The sequence below is a fragment of the Geospiza fortis genome, unplaced genomic scaffold (genome assembly GCF_000277835.1).
Source record: "Geospiza fortis unplaced genomic scaffold, GeoFor_1.0 scaffold317, whole genome shotgun sequence".
In the NCBI taxonomy this organism is placed as follows: Eukaryota; Metazoa; Chordata; class Aves; order Passeriformes; family Thraupidae; genus Geospiza; species Geospiza fortis.
In genome coordinates this window covers 1,126,785-1,150,120 of record NW_005054398.1, presented here as the reverse complement: position 1 = coordinate 1,150,120, position 23,336 = coordinate 1,126,785, and the positions used below count along the sequence as shown (strand labels likewise).

General features: G+C 36.4%; 1 protein-coding gene across 2 annotated transcripts in view; it reads left to right on the top strand.

Annotated features, from left to right (window-relative positions):
• VPS13C (vacuolar protein sorting 13 homolog C) overlaps positions 1-23,336 on the top strand; it is a 69,028-nt gene that overhangs the window by 8,573 nt on the left and 37,119 nt on the right. For both annotated transcript variants that reach the window (XM_031061002.1, XM_031061003.1), the window contains exons 10-42: positions 334-505; positions 963-1,025; positions 1,618-1,753; positions 2,304-2,398; positions 3,007-3,149; positions 4,319-4,511; positions 4,678-4,792; positions 5,140-5,276; positions 5,971-6,097; positions 6,698-6,815; positions 7,147-7,276; positions 7,568-7,646; positions 8,365-8,504; positions 9,047-9,200; positions 9,603-9,679; positions 9,856-9,915; positions 11,238-11,391; positions 11,548-11,664; positions 12,657-12,760; positions 13,058-13,225; positions 13,959-14,263; positions 14,504-14,651; positions 15,328-15,436; positions 15,880-16,013; positions 16,310-16,466; positions 17,120-17,199; positions 17,997-18,056; positions 19,127-19,292; positions 20,273-20,389; positions 20,911-21,014; positions 21,431-21,598; positions 22,014-22,318; positions 22,697-22,841. In XM_031061002.1, coding sequence (XP_030916862.1) covers positions 334-505; positions 963-1,025; positions 1,618-1,753; positions 2,304-2,398; positions 3,007-3,149; positions 4,319-4,511; positions 4,678-4,792; positions 5,140-5,276; positions 5,971-6,097; positions 6,698-6,815; positions 7,147-7,276; positions 7,568-7,646; positions 8,365-8,504; positions 9,047-9,200; positions 9,603-9,679; positions 9,856-9,915; positions 11,238-11,391; positions 11,548-11,664; positions 12,657-12,760; positions 13,058-13,225; positions 13,959-14,263; positions 14,504-14,651; positions 15,328-15,436; positions 15,880-16,013; positions 16,310-16,466; positions 17,120-17,199; positions 17,997-18,056; positions 19,127-19,292; positions 20,273-20,389; positions 20,911-21,014; positions 21,431-21,598; positions 22,014-22,318; positions 22,697-22,841 — 4,480 coding nt within the window. The remainder of the gene's footprint in view (positions 1-333; positions 506-962; positions 1,026-1,617; positions 1,754-2,303; positions 2,399-3,006; positions 3,150-4,318; positions 4,512-4,677; positions 4,793-5,139; positions 5,277-5,970; positions 6,098-6,697; positions 6,816-7,146; positions 7,277-7,567; positions 7,647-8,364; positions 8,505-9,046; positions 9,201-9,602; positions 9,680-9,855; positions 9,916-11,237; positions 11,392-11,547; positions 11,665-12,656; positions 12,761-13,057; positions 13,226-13,958; positions 14,264-14,503; positions 14,652-15,327; positions 15,437-15,879; positions 16,014-16,309; positions 16,467-17,119; positions 17,200-17,996; positions 18,057-19,126; positions 19,293-20,272; positions 20,390-20,910; positions 21,015-21,430; positions 21,599-22,013; positions 22,319-22,696; positions 22,842-23,336) is intronic.

Below are 23,336 nucleotides of genomic sequence, written 5' to 3'. Positions count from 1 at the left end.
AGATTTGAACTGATACACTTTCTGTTGGCTTTTTTCAAAGTACTAACTGATGCTGATTATCAAAGTACTTAAGTGCACCTAGTGCTGTAACAGCCCAAATTTGCAAGTGTGCAGAAGTCAATAATGAAGGTTTGTAGCTCTTACTCATTAAATGTAAGCCCTCTGTCCATTTTTCGAAAGTGATGTTGAGAACATTGAAATTTTTATAAGCCAAGTTATTCAAATCACAAGTGGTGAGCAAAGTGTTTGCATACTAATAAACTACCTCTGCAACCTGTAAGTTGTAGTGCATAAATGAAATGGAAATTGTTCACTAAGAAAAAATTATTATAGGTGGAAATATGCAGGTAACAGTGTTCTGGAAGTTCACATCAGAAGACGTACTCGAATGTGGTCATGGAGTAACATAAAACAGCACAGGCAGCTTCTGAAGAGTTACAAAAATGTGTACAAGAGCAAGCTCACACAGAGTAAACTGTCAGAAGAAACACAGAGGCAAATCCAGGTATGAGTCTTTTCTCTTTGGAGGAATTATGTTTTAGTCCCTCTATGAAATAATTCTTTAGACATAATTGAGAGTAATCCAGATTGATGGTTTTACAAGAACACAAGAGGTCTGTGAAAAACCTTCTTAATCTGAAGTTCTGTGTAACCTATTGTGGAAAACAAAATAAAATACTAGTAAAGTGCCATTAAAAACAATCTATCTTTGGTTGAGGATTAGTGAGCATGGATACTTTTAATTAAGAGCAAGAGTAATCTAATCTAATCTAGACTGCCTAACATTGATTTTAACTTCTAGTGAACTTTGCAGCTGGGGGTGGGATATACCTGTGTTAGAAATGAGCAGAGCTAGAAATCAATTGGAATGTAAATATGAAGGAGCTGGTAGAAAATTTATAGTGGAGAGCCTTTCCTAAATGTGTTTTATCAGCAAATAATTTGATAATGCATTTTTGTAGGACCTAGAAAGAAAACTTGACGTCTTCAATACAGTCTTAGCAAGACAACAAGCACAAGTTGAGGTAAGGAGTCTTTTCTGTTCAGTAATATTGTAACACTTCAAATAGGATGGTTTTGTCATGATAGTATTTTTAAAAACATTGTGCTAATGTGTATGATAGCATAGGTAGGTTAGAAGACAAGTTTCCTATCCTTCCAGGACAAGAGTAAAGTGATTTCCAAACTGAAAACAAGTTCAAAAGTTTTAAATGGTACAGGATTGGTCCTCAGGTTTGTTATTACTAGGTTAAGAAATCTACTAGATTTAGGAATGTAAATGCTTTTTGTACTCTCTTAAATACTGTCTTTTTGTATGGTTCCTACCATTTTGTAGTCTAAATGCTGGTGAAATGTGTAGGAACAACTGTCCAAAGTAAAAATAAGGCATGCTTGTGTCTGTGCGTGCACAGATAGACAGAGACACGTCCCTCACCCTGGTCCTCTTTTTGGCTCTGTCTGCTGAGTCAAAGATCTCTTAATTCCTTGTGATGTGGTGTTGCTGTCCCTCAGTTAAATGCATGTTCAACATGCACACATACATGGATTATTTACAGAAAAAGAGTAATACTATAAATCATGTGTTTTGTCCAATTTGTTTTAATTTTTGGCTTGTAGACAATAAGATCAGGACAAAAGCTACTGAAGAAGAAGAGCGCTGAAGCAGAAAAGAAAAGTGGAGGATGGTTTAGTGGTTTCTGGGGTAAAAGAGAATCTAGGATTAAAGAAGATGAAGAATCACTCGTACCTGAAAGTAAGTGTAGATTGTAATGCACTAGGGAGATTTTACATCTTCTTATACATTAAAAAGAAAACAGTATTTTTGCTTCCAACTGTGCAGGAGAGGGTATGGCACAAACAGTGCATTTCATGGCACCTCTTACTGAATATTGAGCTGGCAAATAAGGCATTCTTCTAAATTGGCCATAAGCTTTTCAGAACCTTGGTGAGGAGAAAAATCTGGCACTTACAGCTATAGTGATAATTTGCAACAATTGGAATAGTCTGTTTCTGGTGATTTGCTGTTTTGATCAGAGGTTTGATCTACTAAAATTCCGGAAATCTGTTTTCATCATGAGGGGCTATGGATGCTTTTGTAATAAAAATTAAATTGATTCCTGTGCTACATCTGTACCACCATATATGAAAACTCTTGTGTGAATTATTTTGCAATCTGGAATTTAGTGCAGTATGAAGAATCAATGGAATGCATCACCACAGCTGAAGTAGTAGGAGGCAATTGTGAAGAAAAGGGGTAATTGTTATTTACTAAGGTGCAAATTATGTGGGTTTTTGGTTTTTAGCTCTTGATGAACTAATGACACCAGAGGAGAAAGCTAAACTGTATACTGCCATTGGATATAGTGACAGCTCCCATCACCTTTCATTACCTAAGCAGGTAAGCACCCTATGGGATGGTTTAAAAAAACAAACCACACAAAACAAATGAAAGATGCCTTCAGCTCTCTCATCATCCTGAAGAAATGTGAAGGCTTCAAATTCCAGTAGGAAATATTATTTGATCCTTCTGAAGTTGCTGATTTATGTAGTAATAAAATGGTACATATATTGAGCAGTCAGAACCCTCTCTTGGGAAGGCCAAGACTTGACATTTAGCAGTAAGAACAATAAAGACATACAAGCTATGTCTTCTGAAATGTAGTTATTTAATGGGATCATAATGATTTTGGTTGATCTAGTGAGTCCTTTACTGAATGTAGTTTAGCTATGCTTGCTTCAGGGTTTAAAAAATTCCCTTAATGCTGAAAAGAGTGAAACTATATTTGCTCTGCCTTTGTTGAACTACACTGTTTTATGTTAAAGAAATGATTGGTAAACACTGAATAAAGTACAGAATCTGTACTTTGCTTTCTGCATAGAGATGAGTGTCTAATCTTAGTTGACGGGAAAAAGTTAGACACATTTTAGTTCGTTAAAATGAGGAGTTCTGAAATTTTTTTTCTTATTGAGATGATTAATTTCAGTTTCCTCTGTTTTTCTCACTAGTATGTTGCCCATGTTGTGACACTGAAGCTGTTAAGCACTTCTCTTACAATTAAAGAAGACAAGAATGTGGCAGAAACTCTAAAAGTGCAGATAATTGATCTGAGTACCAAAATATCACAACGCCCAGGAGCACAAGCCATTAAGTAATTGGATTGGTATTTTCTTTTTGTAGAAACATCTCTGCCCCTCCTCACCCCACTCCCCAGCTTCTTAACTTTTCTTGGGTAGTGCTTGTTGTACACTGCCTTGTAAATTTGTTGGCATTCTGTAATTGTACTCTGTTGTAAATAATATAATTTGGTGAATAACATAGAATGGAAGGAAGAAGGGAATGCTGTCTGCTGGTTTTCATGAACAATGGCAACCTTGTTCTTGAATATAAGTGTTGAAGTGCTGAATATGACTTTTGGGAAGTGATAGCTAAGCCATGGGAGATGGTGTGGCAAACACACTCCAGCCAAGCTAGTGAATGTGTTATTCACTGCCTAAGAAATGAAAAATTGTGTGTTTGTGCTTTAGTTGGAAAATCGGCCTGAGCATAAGATACTGAGACCTTCCTGTGTTTTAGGAAAGGGCACACCAGAAATAGTGAACAACGATTATTGGATTACACAGTCAATGAATAGGATTGCCATGTCTGGAAAATGAATCTGTGCACTTTTTGCTTTCATTTGCAGTTCCTTCAGTTCAGGCTTCATGCATAAGATCACCAGCTCAGCCACTGACACTTGAAATATTTTTGCTGAAAACCATTCTGGGGAATTTTCAAGGTGCACCTTGAATGCTGCACAGAAACAAAGAGCTTTGGCATTATTTTACATAAATACATGCCATAAAATTTAGTTGTTGAGACTGAAGCAGTAGAACAGATAGTCTTACAAGTGTTATGTTTCTGAAAAAAAATTTAGTTCAGTTATCTCAACAGAGCCAGGCATATGCCACTGATTATGGCCAAATACATTGCCTCCCAAAGTCAGGGATTTTAATGGAGGCACAGGACCTGAAAATCAGTTTCTGATGTAATAAGTACTTCTAAGGATGAGTGAAGTTGGTGTGGTTTGGTGGTGTTCAATGGCTTTCTTCAAAGGTGTTTTCCTACAGGCTCCACTTGACACTGTTATCAGGGCAGTTCTCAGTACAGAATTCCCATTTGCACCAAAAGAAGTCTGTGACTGCTTTTTACATCCATACACAGTAGTAAACGTTCCTACACTTTTTATTTATGTAACATAAATATTCTGCCTTTCTTTTCTCTTGCAATTGAGTCTAACCCTTCCCCAGTTAAATATTTTTTACTATTCATTTTCTTTAGGGTTGAAGCAAAGCTTGAAAATTGGTATGTGACAGGCCTGAGACAAGAAAACATTGTGCCATCTCTTGTGGCTTCCATAGGGGACAGCAAATCTTCTCTGCTTAAGATTGAGTTTGATGTTAACCCAGAGGACAGCACAGCTGACCAGAGCCTTACTATTGAATCACAACCTGTGGAAGTAAAATATGATGCAGTGAGTAGTAACCAAAACTCTCAGGTGTTTCTGCGTCCTCTTTCTCTGCTCTTACTCTCTTGGCTCTATCCAGATCTGATTTTGAGTTTTTGTTGAGTGACTTATATGTGTAATGCCATATAATGCTAATTCTTGTCTTTTATTTTTTTTTCTTTTTTTTTTTAAGAGAACAATAAATGCAATGGTAGAATTCTTTCAGACAAGTAAGGGAATGGATCTTGAAAGATTAACAACAGCCACATTGATGAAACTGGAGGAAATCAAGGAAAGAACTGCTACAGGTAAGATAGTAAGAAATCTCAGTGAAGGCAAACCCTTAAATTGTTTCCATGTGATTACCCAAACACTTGGCTTATGTTTTGATTGATGACCAAATGGTGGGATTGGGATTTTTCCTTGAGTTGGTGCCCACATTTCAGCTGGGATGCAGTTAATTACTTCTCACTTCATTGCTTGGAGATTTAGTGAATGTTTTGTGGGAAGGAGCATTGAGTTTAGTAAGAAATCAGTAGAATGCTATGAAAGTCTTGATTCAAGAGGCTTTATCTTTCAGATAACATCTCTTTATAAGCTGACTGTCACAGTTGTTTCACATTGACATTTCCATGGCCTTTCCTTTTCCTTTAAGGATTAGCTCATATTATTGAAATGAGGAAAGTCCTGGACTTGAAGATTAATCTGAAACCTTCCTACCTGGTGGTTCCACGGACTGGTTTCTACCATGAAAATTCAGATTTGCTGATTTTGGACTTTGGTACATTTCAGGTATATAAATGACATCTCTGATAACCTCAGGAGAAGCAAATATTCTCTTTTTACATAGCTGTCATCTGGAAGCATCTTCCTTTCAGAAGGCAGGGTGATCATCTGTGCCAATGTATTTTTAACTTAGCATATTTCTAACCAAATAGATTGGGGTCAGCAGTTTGATCAGAGGTGTTAGGGTATCTTTGATGTACTTGTACTAATCCTCCCCAGGAAATATGTTCATGTTATAATCATGATTGCAATACCTTATCATTTAGTATCTTTCATTTCTTTAGCAGAATACATAAACTTTTGTTTCCTTTTTTGTAAAATTATAGCCTTTTATTAATAAAAGTGAAGATAATTTTTCTCTTGAAGTTTGAAAATCAATTGTTTCTCTAAAATGGAAGGATTGCAATCATTTAACTTGATTTAATGACTGATTAAATATTTATTTTAGTTGTATTCCATAAGTAAAATTATAGATTATTGAAAAAACTATTTTGAATAGCTTGAATTAAGTGGATTGATAGCAGTAACAACAAAAAAATCTACTTAGCAAGAATAAGTGAAGTGTGAAGTGACTTAAGCTTTCTCTGTAAGAGTCCAAATGTCAATTATTAACCCCTATGAATCATCTTTTCATCTTCACTAGAATGAATAGCACATGTTTGTTTTAAAGACTTAACTTTTATTTTGTTTGTGTGTTTAGCTGAACAGCATAAATCAAGGCAGTAGTGAAGCTTCTAACTTTTCATCTTTAGAGGAGATTATGGACAAGGCTTATGACAAATTTGATGTGAAAATTAAAAATGTGCAACTTCTTTTTGGAAGAACAGGTAACAGAACAACATAGCTGCTGTTTATGCAAAAGATTGTCAAAGGCTACTTACCTGTAATAAATAAATATGTTTTTTAAAGAAAGAAAGACAAACTAAAATCAGTAGTTAATGAAAAGATGGGTTATAATACATGTTGGGTGCCAAACTTTGAAAAAGTTGGTTAGTTTCTGCTCATTTTTTGTTTGGACCTGTGCATCACTTTAATGGTAGCAATGAATGTAAATGAAAAGAGCTATTGTGTTTTCCATCTTACACAGGAAAAGCACAGCTAAAATCTGCCTTAGTTCTTCACTTAAGTTTGTGTAATCAAAAGAATGCTAGGTTGCTCTTCTATCTTTTATCTGTCTGTCCATTTGTTTTTCTAGGGGTCAATGTAGATACATCTTTCAGTGTAGAATTGGGTGTAGTGCTGCTGAGGTAGTAGTGCTCACAAATGGGATTAAAAGCTTTTAAAATACTTCACCTAAGTTGTTTTAGGTTTCTTAAGTTGTTTTTTTTACCCTCCTAGTGATGCCATTTGATTACTTTAATGATGCCTTAATTAAAGCAATTAGCAAGTGATATTTTTTAAAATCTAAATTTACTGGACATTTTCAGGTGAAGACTGGAAGAAGGCTCGTTTTGAACACCCATCAACTTTGCACATTTTGCAGCCTATGGATATCCATGTACAGTTGGCAAAATCAATGGTGGAAAGAGATTCCAGGATGGCAAAGTATATATTAATGTTTAAAAGACTCATTTAGAGTTACTTTGTACTTAGAGAAGTGTTTTCCCTAAAGGTTCATTTGCACTTTGTAATTTGAAGCTATTAACTAAGAAACTGAAATAAGTTACTACTGTTGGCAAAATCTTTTTTTGGGTAGTGATTCTCTGAAGCCTTTCCTGGTTACTAACTACTGCTTAAGTCCAAGTCCTGTTTTAATGCAGAATCCCAGGCTTTACTGTAATGTGATCTCTATAGAGGAGTATCCATATTGTTAAGATGTAAATGAAGAATTGGTACCTTTTGTGTAGGAGTTTAATTAGTTGTTTTTTTAAAAAAGGTTTAAAGTGTCAGGAGGACTTCCTTTGGTGCACGTCAGACTCTCTGACCAGAAAATCAAGGCAATCTCTGATCTGATTGATAGCATTCCACTGCCTCAGAAGTCACCTATGTCAGTTCCAAGCACAAAGGTAAGCTGACTACAACTAAAAAAAACTTAAAAAAAACCCCAAACAAATAAAAAAACATCATTAGTGTCTTTATTGACTTACCATCAGAACATTCTGGGCTTCCTCAAGCCATGGTGGAGCCTTTGTCATTGTTCTGCTGGTTTCAATATAAGTATTGGCAGAGTTGACCTTGCCAAAGAATGTGGGGAAAACCTTGTGGAACATTCATCATCACTAGAAAATATGAACATACCAAGTTATATGAACTTTAAAATACTGTGTTGGTTATTTTGCTCTTTTCTTTCCCTCCAGGTACCAGCTATTCCCACAATTCCTGTTGTTGGTAAAGGGTTGCTTAATACACCCCAGTTGTTAGCAGAAATGGTGTCAGGTAAGAAGCTACAGATGGGTCTTTGTAAAGGTAGCAGCCATAACTTAGGGGATAGCTGATATTTACATCTGTTATTGATGTTAGAACATGTAAGGACAGCAGAGATGAGCAGGGTGGGTCAGATCTACCCTCAAACACCTAAGGAGATTTGATTAAGATGCTGGTGTTACCTCAGATGAATAAACTTGCTTTTTCTGAAAAGTAAACCCACTTCTTAAAAAAAAATTAATATTATGCATAAGCAACCCGTTCAAATGAGTGAACTGTAAATACTAACTATATTAGGTTGTTCTGACTGTTTTGTATTAGCAAAGCTCTCCCTTTTCTGAAAAGGCAGAACTAGAATAACACATTACTGAGAAATTACTGTTTTGACTCTGAATTTGAGCATTTATTTTCATGGTTGTTCTAGGGAAAAATTTCCTATGGTGGAACCTGGACACTTGTTTACTGGAGCTTCCCTTATTATTACTTTCTTATGTGTTCTTGAAAGTCTAATGATGCCTTTAGAATCTAGTGCTGTCTTTAATGGGGCTTTAATTTTGTTCACTTCTCATTCAGTGGGTAAGAGAGCAGTATAGATCTAAAGTTTATTTTATCAAGTTTGATTTAAAGTGATCATGCTGTTAAAAATGCAATTGGAATGGAAAAGAGAGAGTGGGATATTTAGCCCTTTTTCTGGAAAAAGTTTACTGACAAAGTAATTTTGCTTCTCTAGACTCTGAAGAAGAATATTTTGATTTTGAGGAAAGCTCTGAACCAACTGACAGTTCAGTAATTAAAGGAGAAGAAATAAGAAAAGAGGAGCCTGCTCAGGAGGAACTGACAGATCTTCACCTCAAGTTTGAAATTAAAGAAGTAAGTCTCTAATTCTGTTTTCCCCTGCCTAAAGAATGCTTCAAAAATTTCTAATATTCTTTCACCAGTATTCTCTAGATGCAGAAACATAATCACCATACAAAACCTTCATGTATACACATGCATATTTCTATGCATATGAGATATTTCTTGTCTGTATGGGATGCATATAAATAAAACATGATGCATACACACAGATGTATTTAAAAAAAAAAGAAAGAAGTCCCTTATTGGAGTATTTTTACTAGAAAAAATTAGTACCAACTCATAACTAGGGGGTCAGAAGTGGGAATTTTGCACTAGAGAAACAAACTCAGTCCCAGGCAGGTCTCTTGCAAAGAGAAAATCCCCAAATATTTTTTGTATTTATATCTTTCACCATCAATCACTTCTCCTTTCTATTATATACTCTAAAATCTGTAATAAAAACAGTGCTTCTGACAAAGCAGGGAGGGCATTAATCTTGCACTTTTGTTGTTGGTTTGAATGGTGAGAATACTGCATGTGAAAAGATGGCATAACTACATTTCTTGTTCATCCAGGTTTTAGTAGAACTCACCAGACAAAAGAAAATTGAGGAAACAGTACTTGTATTTGATGTAATGCATCTTGGGACAGAAGCTACTGTCAAAACCTACAATTTAGCAGCTGTATCTTATTTGAAGAAAATAAGCTTGGATTACTATGGAATTGGAGGTAATAAGCAGTGGCAGAGAAGTGGACTTGTGTGTGTGTAGCAATTAGTTGGAGCTCTCCTGTGCCTTGTGCTCTCTGAAATGCAAATATTGTTCCAGTTTCCTAGTTAACCTGCAGCTGTCCATTGCAGTGCTTGTGCCACTGATAGAATTGATAAGCTCTGGACTCTCACCATAATGCTAATGGGATAAATAAATGGCTCAGAGCTCAGTCTTTGGGTGGAGAAGGGATTTGCCATTTTGGATTTAGCAAAGAGAAACCAGTGACTCATATTTGGTGGTGCAATGTATTTTAGCAAATGGTACTGAAAGTTAATCCCTACCTTCAAGGCACAAATTGTTTGGTTCTATGAAAGAACAGAAATGATCCTAATTCTTGTTTATCTCATGTGGTGTTTTACAGGTAAAAAAGCACCCATTCATCTAATTAGTTCCTCAGACAAGCCTGGATTAGACCTTCTGAAGGTGGAATATGTCAAGGTATACACAAAGCTTTTAAAAATTATTTTTGAGGCATTTGTACATATTCTTAATATATAGTCTATATTTAGTCCTAAACCTGCTATTCAGAGCTAGTTGGATTATTTTGTATCTTCTGAAGAGAACGGTGACTGGTTGAAATTAATATTAAACATCATGCAAATCATTATTTTCAGGCTGACAGAAATGGGCCGCAGTTTCAGACAATTTTTAACAACACTGAACAGATGATTCAAGTGAGTATTTACAGATTTTATTGCTTATTTTATTTTGGTTTGCTTGCTCAGAACAGGGGAATTAATAAGACTTGTTTGCTTTCCTGTTTTCCTGCCTTCCAGTAGGAGATTTCAAGAGTTAAAATGTCCTTAAAAATTTTTATACCACTTTAGAGCAGAATGTTTGTCTGTTGAACTGTTGAAAAAGTGTCTGTCTAGCTCATGTGGATGAAATTCAAGCTACTGTAAGAATGCACCTTCTCATGCATCAGGGATCATGACATTTAGGGGCCCAGTGTGGGAAACTACAGTGGAGTCACAAAGTCTTTCACTTTCAATGTTAAATAATCTGTGTTGTGAGTGCCACATATTCAGCACTCTGTTGGCTGTCTTTTGTAAGGAGTCTAAATCCATGTCTGACTATGATTCTTTTATTTTACTAATGGTGTATTTCTGAGGCAGATTTTAGTCTAAAGAAAAAGAGTGGCTTGAGGCATTCTTGAAATAGATGATCTTGAAAGGATGGTGTTTTTTGTAATAGGTTATTTCTCCTCTTTATACCTCTATGGCATTATTTTACCTGCCTTATTTTAGTATGAAGACTGAAATATTTCACTTGTTATGTAATAGTTTTAAAGTATCTATAGATTTCATCTGAGAGCTTTAATTACTGAAATGTTTTTGCCAAAAAGCAGTTCCTGAAGCTGCAGCAGGAGATGAGAGTTCTAATACTCCAGTGCTGCTGAGTTACCTGTCTTCATACATACATGGGCTAGTGCTAATGTCAAGAGAACTCAATTTTCTGTACATCATCTGGAGCTGCTGTTGCCTTGCAGCTCTTCAGTGGCACTTCTGTGCCTGGAAGAATTGCATTTGGGCTCTACTTCCAGTTTCAAGCCCATTCAAGTGGACAACTTTTTTTAAACTATACAGCAGGCACTTACTTACCTTTTAGACTCCTTAGTGGATTTTTTGAGGAATACCCATATTCTAAATATCTACATGTGAGCCACCTGCTGTACTACTGTTATTGCAGGAGCATTCAAGCCCAAGGCTGTGTTTGACAAAATTAATTTTGCATCACTTTTTTTTGTACTGTGGAGGTTACAGGTTAGCAGTTACAGCTGTAAGAGCTGGGTTCTTGCTAGGTTCCCTTATTTTCTAAGCTTATCCCCATTCTGCTTTACAGAAAGCTTTTCCCTTTATGATCTGTTGCTGGGCACACATGCAGCTTCTCTGTTTCTAGGGAATGGTTCTGTTGCACTGGGTACTTCTGCACCTCAGTCTGACTCTGATACCTTTAAGTATCTGTTTGATCATATGGACTCTCATGTTTTCAACAGGTCACTTTTTCATCACTGAACCTCCTGTTGCACACAGAGGCCCTTATGTCTGCTGTCAGTTTTCTAACAGCTGTTAGTCCATCAGGCAGTGAAAGAAGTGGGGAGACATCATCCAAAGAAAAAAAGCAAGAAGATGACTCCAGATTGAAGAAAGGTACAGTTGTGATTATCCAAATGATGGTTCTAGAAGGATGTGTTGCATACTGGCAAAGCAAATCCAGAGAAATGTGATTAGCTTTGTAGAAATAAAGATGAAAGTGAAAATATGAGTCATAGGTGCCTTGAAAATCCCACCTTCTCTTATTTCTAGTGTCTAAACCTTCCAAGGATAAGGATGTGTTTGACTTCAAGCTTTTTGCCAAACTGGATGCCTTCTGCTTAAATATTTGTGATGAAAAAAAGAACATTGCAGAGATCAAGATACAAGGTATTAAATTCTTTATTAGAAGTAACTGCTCTGGTAATTTAGTTTCAAAGCAATTGCTAATCATTGGACTAAAAATAAGGCATAAATATGAAGCATCTGTTTTGATTTATTTGTTTATTTATTGTTATCTGTGCAAGAATGGCTTGTTGTCTTGTTTTTAAAGTCAGCCTTCAAGTCTGTCGTAATGTTTTGGCCTCCAGCTAGAAAGATGTGCTATGTTATTACTCAAATAATTAGGTTCATCCTTTGAGGGAGTTTGATTATGGCTTTTCATGTTGTACTAAGTGTTTCTTATGTTGTACTAAGATATTTTATGGTATACTGTAAAGTTATTTAGGATAAATTATGATGTAGGATAAGAAAACCCCTTCAAAATGTTTTCTTTAGTTTTTAACCCTAGGAATTTGTTTGGGTTCCTTGTTTTGGTTTTGTTTTCTTGATTGGTTTTACCCCTTGGAAGGGCTATCAGTAATTCTTTGGGGAGTTTCACTTTTGTCTGACTTTAACTGCCATCCTCATAGTTGCTAACACTCTCATGAATATTTAGGAATGTGTGATATGCGAGATTAGTACTACAGTTCATAAAGTCTTTTGCTTGTGCCCATCTCTAAATCATATAATGTATTCATACAAGATTATGTATGCAAAATATTGGATTCAAATAGTTCAGTATAGTAACATCTTTGCTGATAGAAAATCTCAGTGCACTCACTCAATAGCTTGAAATGCATTCACTCAATAGCTTGCTTATTAAGAAGTGGAGGATGGATTATTTTTCTGTGAATAGTAGCTCAGTTATTTCCAGAGATGATTGATATTGAGACAGTATTTGTATTACATCTATTTTTATTTGGTTTTGGTTGAAGCTGTAGTACAGTCATTCTGAAAGTAACTTAATAACTTTTCCTCACTTCCTCTGCTGGTGTCCCCACCCTGAAAATAACTGTTCGTTCTGCTGTGCAAGACTCTGTTTCTGTTTTTGTACTTTGCAGGTCTTGACTCATCTCTTTGCCTTCAACCAAGCCAAACTGTATTCTTTGCCCGACTTAAGGACATAGTTGTCACAGATGTTGATTCAAGGACCCTTCATAAAAAAGTACTCAACTACAAGATTTTAACTTTTACTTGATTCTTGGTTAGTTTGATGTGTATAAAAGTGAAATGTAATACACATTCCACTCTTCTAAAAGTATTTGATTTGTCGTGAACAAGTATTTTCAAATAAGGTACATCATAAGGAAAAATTTTCGTTTTACAAGAATGGATGTCTGAAAGGATTAGGAAAACTAGCAATCTAACTTGTAATCTGATAGGGTGATGGTATCTTTAGTTCTTTGTGTCATTACCTCTGTAGAAGCTGCTGATGGCTGGTGGGTGCTGTTTCTCTTTCTAGGCTGTGTCTATAGTGGGAGATGAAGTTTTCAGTTTCAATCTGACATTAAATCCTCACGCTACTGAGGGAGAAGCCTACACTGACATGTCAAAAGTGGATGGTTCTGTATGTTTGAAAGTGGGCTGCATCCAGCTGGTGTACCTTCACAAATTTCTCATTTCTCTCCTGGTAAGTCTTATTTCCCTTTCTGTCTTTCTGCAGCATTCTCAGATTAGTCTTCTGGGCGGTGCTCTCAGTACAAGTGTTAGGTTTCATTTCCTGAAAGAGAAGGGATGGGTTTAATTTTTTCTATGTACTATTAAAAAGTTTGGTTAGTAACTGATTTAAATTTCAATTGAGTCACTTCCCACCCTCAGTTTTGGAAATAGAGAAGAACTTGGTGCTATTGAGGTAGTTTGGGGGTTTTATGTTTGCTGCCCTTTCCACTCCTAGCAAAATTCTGAGTTCATTGCAGACATGTCAGGGCTAACACTAGAGGAAAATCTTCCTGCAAGGTGGGTGTCATGATGCCTGCAGATTAACCAGTGTAAATATCAGTGTGTCTGAGTACCCTAATGATAGCTTTGTCAATAAAGCACCAGTATAGGTTCTTTAATAGGAATTCAATACTATTCAGGGAGGGCGAGAGGAGCTTTCAAAATTATGTCCCTAAAAGCTAATGAGCTGAGGAAAGAAGGAAAAATAGAGATGAATTTAGAATAAGTGGATTGCACTGGTTAGTACTTCTTTGGCCCTCTATTAGAGGTTATGACAGAAGGCACTCAGTTGTCTTTTCTGTGGAAAATTCAACTCCCATTGATGTAGGCAGCATAATTGGTGGATGATGGTGAAAAATGGAAAAGTGACCTCGAGTAAAAACTATTTACAGACATTTCTCCATTCTCTTCAACTGCTTTTCTAGACCTTCTTGAACAACTTCCAGACAGCCAAGGAGACACTGAGTGCTGCTACAGTCCAAGCTGCAGAGAAGGCTGCTACCAGTGTGAAAGACCTGGCCCAAAGGAGTTTCCGGCTTGCGATGGACATTCACTTGAAAGCACCAGTTATAGTTATCCCCCAGTCCTCCATTTCCCCCAGTGCAATAGTAATAGATCTGGGCTTGATTAAGGTTCAGAACCAGTTTGTCTTGGTGTCCTCAGAGGACAGTTCACTCCCTCCAGTCATTGACAAAATGGATGTGCAGCTGACGAAGCTGAAGCTATCGAGGTACAGTGATTAATACTCTGTAGAACATGAATGTTCTTGCCTAGAAACCATGTCCTAGTGTCACATATTTGGTATTTAAATGCCTTTTATCTTAGAGCAGTTAGATCAGTAATAAAATCAGAAACTGTTCTGCTTAGGAAAGTGTTTGGTGCTGCATTTGAGATTTTAAGATTTTCAAAAATCTAACATGTGACTTCCAACTTTCCAACTGTTCTCTTTTCTTCCTTTCTGTGTTTCAAGGATCACTTTGGAGACAGATTTGACACATCCAGATATTCAGATACTTCACCCTATTAATTTAAGCCTATCTGTGAAACGAAATCTCTCTGCAGCTTGGTTTCACAAGTTACCAGTGTTGGAGGTCACAGGGTATCTGGATACAATGAATGTAAGTCTTGTGAGAAGGTGGTGATAATACTTACTGTGAGAGCAGCCCTTAATGTTATTTCTGGGCACAAAGGGGCAACAAGCTGCTAATTTCTAGTAGGTGTGGGGTGGATTTCAGCAAAGAAATAGAATTTAGCCCCACCTAGGTGAATGTAGTGGTTTGAGAGGATCACATAAATGGTTTTGTGACCAGTTCTCTGTGCAAGAATTCTTTGAAGTGAAGCAAGAATTCTTTTCTTCTTTAGAAACAGAATCTTCTTGAGAGGAGTTTAAATTAATGCAAACATTGCTCTAGTAACTCCAGCTTCCTATCTTCCCATCACCCTTGAGTTTGTTGTGGCATTTTATGTACTGTGAAAGAAAGTACCAGGGACATCTCAGGTGAAACTGAAATGAAAATATCATGGAGGGGCATGTCACTGACGGGAATGTATTAAAAGGATAGGTACATTAAATGCTGCAATGTATATTGATACAGCACTGGAGGTCAAAACCTTTAATCTCCTCAGACTTTTCCAATAAGAATTTAATTTTCTTATTGAAGGGATGATTCTGCTGGCAAAATAGCTGTAAATAAGCATTCTTCTTGCCAGGAAACATTGTTCTGCTTTGTTAGCAGGTGGTAAGTTCAAGGAACAATGTGTTTTTCCTGAGAATTGTGATCTGCAACTTTTTAGGTTGTGTTAAGTCAAGAGGATTTGAATGTCTGTCTCAAAGTGTTGACTGAAAACCTGGGTGAAGCGGAAGAAACTCAAAAGGATGCAAAATCAGTGCTGCAAAAGGAAGGTCAGAGATGGAATTTGTTGTGAATACTAAGTGTGTTTGCTTTCAGGAGTAAGAAAAAGCATTTATTTTCTGGAAAGGAAGTTTAGATCTGAGTGTATGGGAATAAGCTGAGTCTAATTGATAAACTCTTTAATTTTGCAAGGACAGTGTTCATATTTGATACTTAAAAAAATTGGTAACATTACAAGACAAAATTTGGTAATTGTGTTAGCTAAGTTGTCAAGGAACTAGCAAGGCATTGAGATGTCAGAGTCATCTTATTGCCAGAACATGTTTCTATTTCCCTTTCATGCTCTGAATTTAAAGGCTCTGCTTATGGAAATGTTATTAGCTTATCTTAGGTGAATGTAATCCATCCAAATGAATAAAAGAATTGGATGTGTTTCTTGAGCTAAACAAATGATGGTAGTTTCAAAAGTTAAGTAATATATTGAATGTTCCAGGTAAAATGAAAGAACTGGAGAGATCAGTTTTGATACAGGATAAGAGTGTTTCAGAAGGAATGCTGTCTGAAAAGAGACAAATAACATTAAATGAAGATGTAATCAATATGCTCCTTAATTTTGAAATCAAAGAGGTATGTATCCATCTGTACAACTTATTCAGTCTGAGCCCTGTACGCATGTTTCTTAGAAGTAGTGGGCTATAAAGTCCATTTTAACAGTTTGACTTGGCAAATAAAAGAAAACAAACAAGAGGAAGAGAGCAGGGGTCTGGGGAAATCTTTAGCACATTGGTCTTATAGGGTCTATTTATAAAAATGCAAAATATCTAGACTAATATTAAGTTTCACATTTAGCCTGTTTATAACTGCCTGCTGTGTCTGAACAGCTTCACTGAAATACTAAACTTCTTTCCCTTTCCATATTCAAGGTTGTAATAACCTTGATGAAGCAGGTTCAGAAGGAGAGATATCCATTACATATTCTAACTGTACTACAGCTTGGGACCAAAACCAAAATTAGAAATCATGAATTGGCTGCAGCAGCATATCTGAAGAGAATTACAATGAGATGCACTGAAATACATGGTAAGTTTTCTAGGGAACTGATACAATCCGTAGAGTGCGTGCAACTGGATTTATAGCCAGAGGATAACATATAGTAACCAATAATGAGGGGAGGGAAAGGGTAATTTAGATAGAATTAATCTGTTTTAGCTGATACCAAGTTTTACTGCCATTGCTAGAGTTAATGTATTTGAGTGAGTTGAGTACTTTGAGCAGGAGTGTTCCTGAGAAGTATTCCAGCTGTTCAGTGGGTTTTGATGAGCTTCTGATTCTGTGCTTTATGAACAGTTCTGGCAGCACTGGAAATGCTTTGGTCAGGTAACAATTCAAAGTGACAGTGAAGTGATAAGTAAAATAACCATTTATCTGAAGTAGAAAAGTAAGGTTTTCAGTATGAAAACATGAAGGTAGGAATGCAAAGAACTTGAATTTTAAGTCTTGCTTCAAGAGCAAGATAAGTTAATTTTTACTAGTTTAATTTAAAGTGAAGTGAATATAGCATTTCACAAAATAATGCTTCATGTGTAGCTTCTCAGTGAAAATAGCTATTTACTTTCACTATTTCAGCAAGAATAGTATTTAATTAGTATGTAATAGAGATCTAGCATGGAGGCATTGCATAGGTGGAGTAAAGCTTGTGGAAACACTTTACATTTTTATTTCTTTGTTTGCAGACTCAAAAGGAGATCCTCTTTGCATTCTTAATTCCTCAAGTGAAAGAGATGAACATCTTTTGAAAATGGAATATATTAAGGTTTCAATACATTTTCAGTAAAATTACATGGGGAGGAAAGTAAGGCTTCCATACTTAGCCTGTAGATTTGTATCTAAAACTTACCCAGGTCTTCTCCTATATAGCTGTTTTTCAGTTTAATATTTCATTTAATTCTCCACTGCTTCCATGTAGCTCTTGCTTCATAAGTCAGTGCTATTACTGAAATCACTGTCAAGACAAATATTTGTTTGTGTTCTGTGTGTACAGCACAAATGGGCACCTGTGTGAAACTTAACAGGTGTGATGGTCTTTGTGCAAGTGAAGAGTGGCCCTACAGGTGATAAAACTGGCATTTGGAGAGTGATATGTAGCTAGCTTAAAAAAGCCTTTAAAAATTGCATGAATACTTGGGAGCCTGATAGGTTGTAGAACCAGTGGGCTCCTCAATGCTCTTATCTGGACTGGCATCATTTATATAGTGAAAAATAGATTAATTTGTACTGGCAAAGGATTAAGCATAAATGGATCCAGTTTAAGTAGATTCTAGATGAGACAAAGTTTTGTAAGTAGCCAGTTGAATTTTCACAAAATATATGCTATGAAATGTCCCTGAGCAGAGCATTGTGAATAACCCATTCTGGTTATCTTGCTTATGCATCATCTGAAAACTTGTTTGTTCAGGCTTCATCACTTTCCTTTGTTTTCTTTTGAAATTGGAAAAAACTTTGTGTGAGGCTAAATTCAAGCAATTCAGTTAATAAAATTATTCATAATTAATTATTGGCTAATTCAATAGAGACTGACTGTGTCCCTTTTCTTTTGTTTTTTCCTTTTAGGCTGATCCTGATGGACCAGACTTTGTTACTACTTACCAAAGCACCAAGCAAAACATCAATGTAAGTACTGGATGTACTTAATTTGTTTTTTTAAGCTTTTTGAATCATAGCAGCTGTGTTAGTTACTCCCTTTTTTCTTCTCATTGAAGAGGAAAAAAAGAGAACAAAACCAAAGTCCTGACTCTCATCATTAAAACCTACTGCTTTATATTTAACTACGTCAAAGACAAATCCAGGTGGAAAAAAAAGATTTATTTATTGACTGAGGTATTGTTTGTAATAATTAATTTAAACTAAAAACTATACATTTTTTGCTAGTTAGAAAAATGTCCTTATGAATTTTAACTGAGGCCTTTAGCGTGTGCTTTGTTTCTGGAGCCGTACACTTGGCAGAGAGATAAACCAGGGCCTTGTGTTTCTGAGCTTGTAACAGTAACAGTGAAATTGAGATGTGAGCTGGAATATCCAAGTAGCATTCTCAGGGGTCTTGAGTGCAATTAGTCCTTTTAGTTCTCCTGAAAGCAGCTATTCATGAGTGATTTTCCATGGCTTCAGTGACTTCTGAAGTAAGCATGTCATTGTGCTTTGGAAATGTTTCCTTCAAAACAGCAATGGTGGGTCAAGCAGCTTCTTGGGGGCCTTGTGTGGAATAAGTGACTGATGCTGGGTTTCACTCAGCAACACTGGCAGGAGTAGTTGCTGCTCACATACTCCCTGTTCTGATTGCAAATTTTGAATCTTACTGGGGTTTTTTTTGTTGTTGTTGTACCATATCTCCTAAAACATCTTCACATGTGGTTCTGAAGTTGTCAACCAGAGTGCTGAATGCGATGCGATCAGTGAAATGCAGCAGAACTAAAGAGAGTGTCCTGAAAAGGCATAACCACGTGAGGCATCAGTTTTTAGATTGGCACAGTTCCTCTGTAGCTGCTGTAAGCTTCTCTTCCCTAGCTCCCTCATCTGTTCTGGAGCTTGTGAAGTTGAAGGGGATGGAGATAGAAGAGAGTCAGATACTTGTGAAATTGAGCAAGAGGCTTTTTTCCTTGGTTCTGTGACAGCAGCTCTGAGTTGTTAGGGTATAAACTGCTACTAAATCACAATATGACTTTGTCTCCTTGCCTTCCTTTTAGGTCATCTTTTCCTGTTTGGATATAGTGCTTCACACAGAGGCTTTGCTTTCCATCATGAGTTTCCTCACCTTCAGTGTTCCATCAGGTGGTCTTCCCAGTACTGAGAAATCATCAGAGCACAAGCCTCACATGAAAGAACAGGAAAAAGGAAGCACTCTTAGACCAGGTAGTGTCACATTACACAGGCTGTACTTCTGTTGTTTAACAGCATCTCATCTTCAGTTTCACAGGATATTATTTCCAATTACAGCATTGCAGTCTATTTGGTGGAAAACAAAGCATGCACAACTGTAAATGGGGAGAAAATAATCTTATTAAAAAAACATAAGCAGACATTTTTCCTGTTGCTTAATTTTACAAATTCTCCTTACTCAATATAACTTTTCCCTGGGTGGTGGTCTGATTTTCATAATGAAAGTTGAATAAATGATGTTGCAGTGTGCAGCCTTTCCAAAGGTTTAGTGTCACAACCATGTAGCTTTGCAATCTGAGAGCTCTAAAGAGTGCTTACATTGCTGAAAATAAATACTGCTCTGGGGAAGCAAAGAGGAGTTCTGAACTGAAGGGATGGTGTGTTTATTTTAAGTATGGGTCTTGTAACCTTGAAAAAGGAAGAGTTTTTGCGTGGAAGCTCCTGAATATTTTGTCAGGTCCTGTGTTGTTGATTCTTGTGCTTGTAGTGTTGCTTGTGAAATTCAAGGTTTTCTAATTCTAAAACTATTGGGATTGAGCACAGTGGCTGTTATATTTTCTGATTGTACAGTGTTGCTGGAGTTAATATGCCTAAATTGGCTTTGCTACTTGACACAGAGAGGAGCACTTCTCATGTGATGAGACATGTTTCTAATAATGTAGTGTATACTGCACTCAGCAACTAATGCATGAAAACTAGGTATTAATGAGGAGAAAAGACATCTTGATGGCTTTTTGCCTGTGTTGATTGGTGACAGTTTGTGTGCGTGAAGGAAACTTTGAATAAATGACTTTTTTCACATTTTAACTAAGGATTATCATATATTTTAGGGAATGACTACAGGTTACTTTTGAATAGTTCATATATTTACAAAACTACTAGTCTAATATTTGTTTAAACAGTGGGCTTGTAATATTTGAACTCCTTGTATGTCTCTTGTGTTTCCTGTGCAGTGGCTGGTGATGCAGCCCATGATGATGTCTCTGAATTAAAGCTCACTGCAAAGCTAAATGCATTCAGTATTACAGTGTGTGATCAGACCTGTAGAATTGCAGACATTAGAATACAAGGTAAGGTGGTTTTTATTTAAATATTAGATGAAGCTGGCTGTAGCCAGAAAAATGCTGTTTCCCTCCCTTCACTTCTAAAAGGCCAGAGTGTGCACTGCAGGTGTCTCTAACATTTGTTGAAATATATTTTGGTTGTGTGAAATGATCTGCAAGGAAAAAAATGTTGGACTCAGAAAATGAAGACGATTTGGAAGTGTAGTAAAATTAAAAGAAGTGAAGGCACTATGTTTTAGATACCAGACTTCCATTTTTTAATAGCTAGATCCTAGATAGTGTTGGGGAATTGTACTCTACTCTTACAATCAAGTTATGTTGGCAACTTTCTCATGTGCAGTAAGGCCCTGACCTCTCTCTCAGGCTTAGCATTCGTTATTACATAGGAGAAAGCTGGATTCTAAGCTGTTATTATCCTTTATATTCAATAGTAAATAATTCAGGGGTTTGTTTGTTTTTTAGCAGAAGTGTTTACTTAGAAATTTGTTGAACTGCGTTTATTTCCTTCCTTCTTTTGTTTCATTCAGGAATGGATGCATCTGTGGCTATGAAGCCTAAAGAGATTAAAGTGTTCTCCAGGCTTGAGGACATTGTAATTACAAATGTTGATCCAAAAACAATCCATAAAAAGGTAATGTGTTGAGCAGATTGTAAACAGCTGAAGAGACCCAGTTTTTCAAGTGATTTGGTGACAGCACTGTAGTTTAATTTGCTGTGTAACAGAATGCAATGTACGATGTAATACTAAGCAAAATGTATTGGTTAATTTCCTTCCCCTCAGAGAAGCAAAACATTCTTCCAATTAATGTTCTTTTTAGTTATGTTTGCACTGGTATGTTTAATTCTGAGGAGCAGGGGTTAAATATAAAATGGGCTATAGATAATCAAGTGAGAAGAGGCTTGTACTATAAAATAGGTGATTCTGTTTCCTTTTGTGCCTACCATGTGTCCAAGTACTGCTGCTAAGTTGCTGTGGATCTTTTTGGGGAAATATTTGTTGTTTCATAAATACCTGGTAGTATTAACTATGTGGACTTAATCTTCTAGGCTGTCTCCATAATGGGAGATGAAGTGTTTAGATTTCACATGTCACTTTATCCAGATGCCACTGCAGGGGAAGCCTATGCTGATATGTCAAGGGTGGATGGTAAAATGTCTCTCAAAGTGGGCTGCATCCAAATAATTTACCTGCATAAGTTCTTCATGTCTCTCTTGGTAAGACATTAGTTGAAGTTCTTTTCTTGACATTCAAAGTTCTTTTTAATGAGATGAAATGCAATCAGCTCATTTTGCCCTGTACCTGGTGGTGAGCTGATGTGCAAGCACATAAAGTATTTTGCGTTAGAGTTACCACTTAAGTTGCACTGCTTTACAGAAGATTGGTGACAGAAGTAATGAATGGAGCTGATAGCTTTCATAATATCTTAAAAATTACACAGTTAAATAATGTTTAAGCTTATTCATGATTTTAACATTTTTCTCTTTTGAAACAAGTGTGGTTGAATTAGCAATTTCATATTTAAACCACAGGTGTTAATTTTTGTTAAATTTACATTTTGCCTGGATGTTGCCTTTGAGAAGCTTTTTTGTTTTCATGGAACTTTTACTTTTTTTCCCTACCTGTGAATAGAACTTCCTAAACAATTTCCAAGCAGCACAAGAAGCCCTGACTGCAGTCACTGTGCAGGCAGCAGAAATGGCTGCTTCCAGCATGAAGGACTTTGCTAAAAAGAGCTTCCGCCTCCTAATGGACGTCAACTTGAAAGCTCCAGTCATAGTTGTCCCTGAATCTTCAGCTTCGTGTAATGCTTTGGTAGCTGATCTTGGCTTAATCAGAGTTCAGAATGAATTCAAGCTGGTGTCTTCAGATGAATCTCCTCTTCCTCCAGTCATTGACAACATGGATGTGCAGCTGACTCACTTGAAATTATCAAGGTAAATAGGGAGCTGTTCCCTGAGTTGAAGTGTCTTTGTAAAGGAAAAGTGCCCATGTTCTGTATGCAGCATTCTTCTCTTATTTGTACATGGAAGGCAATGAGAACATGCTAAAACCAAGCAAAAAACCTTGCCAAGCTAAGTTTAGGAGTGCTTTTAGTTAGAGTCACAGGTCTACAATCTCTAAAGCTTCTTGGAAAGAGAGCAATGATAGCCTGGTAACTTGAGTTCATCTGGAGTGCATACAAGGGTGTAAGTGCCTATTTGCTTATTCTTGAATTAATGATGGCTGTAATTTTGCTAGATTAATGTGGTATTATTTGGTCTTCTGCAACTAGTCAACATTTTTCCTCTGTTACTTCCATTGTCTTTTTTTAGGTGCATTATATCCACAGATTCACAACCAGATTCTGAAATTCTGCGTCCTGTGAGTTTGACTTTACTGGTCCAGAGAAATTTAGCAGCAGCATGGTATCATAAATGCCCAACAATTGGTATCAAAGGAGACCTAAAACCAATGCAGGTAATATCATGAGTAATTAAAATTATATCAAAAGTTACACAGATTCTCAGAATAGTCCTCAGCTTAGTTAAGGAGCTTGTAAACTCATTTCAGTCAGTGTCCTTTGCAGTATGTTGAAAGACTTCCAGATGGATCATCCAGTTCATGGATTTGTTAGAGTTTTGATACTGTATAATGAATAGTTTTTGGTGTAGCTGCATGCAAATGGAATAAAACGTGGTTTTATTTTTCTGGACGTCCGTTGGAGCTATCCATGGACTCAACAGGCAGTAAAATCATTGAGGTTATTTGTTGAGTTACCATTTAAAAACAAAATTTGACAATTCAAATTGTTTAATCTATAACATTCAGGTTATTTGAATGCTTAGTAGGTATATTAGGAATGAAAAGGTTATCTCTAATACACAACAATTTAAAATGATCTTTGCAGAAGGAGAGCTCTATTTTTCTTTTCCTGCCTTAACCATGTGGATTTTAATGGGTAAAACTAAACTG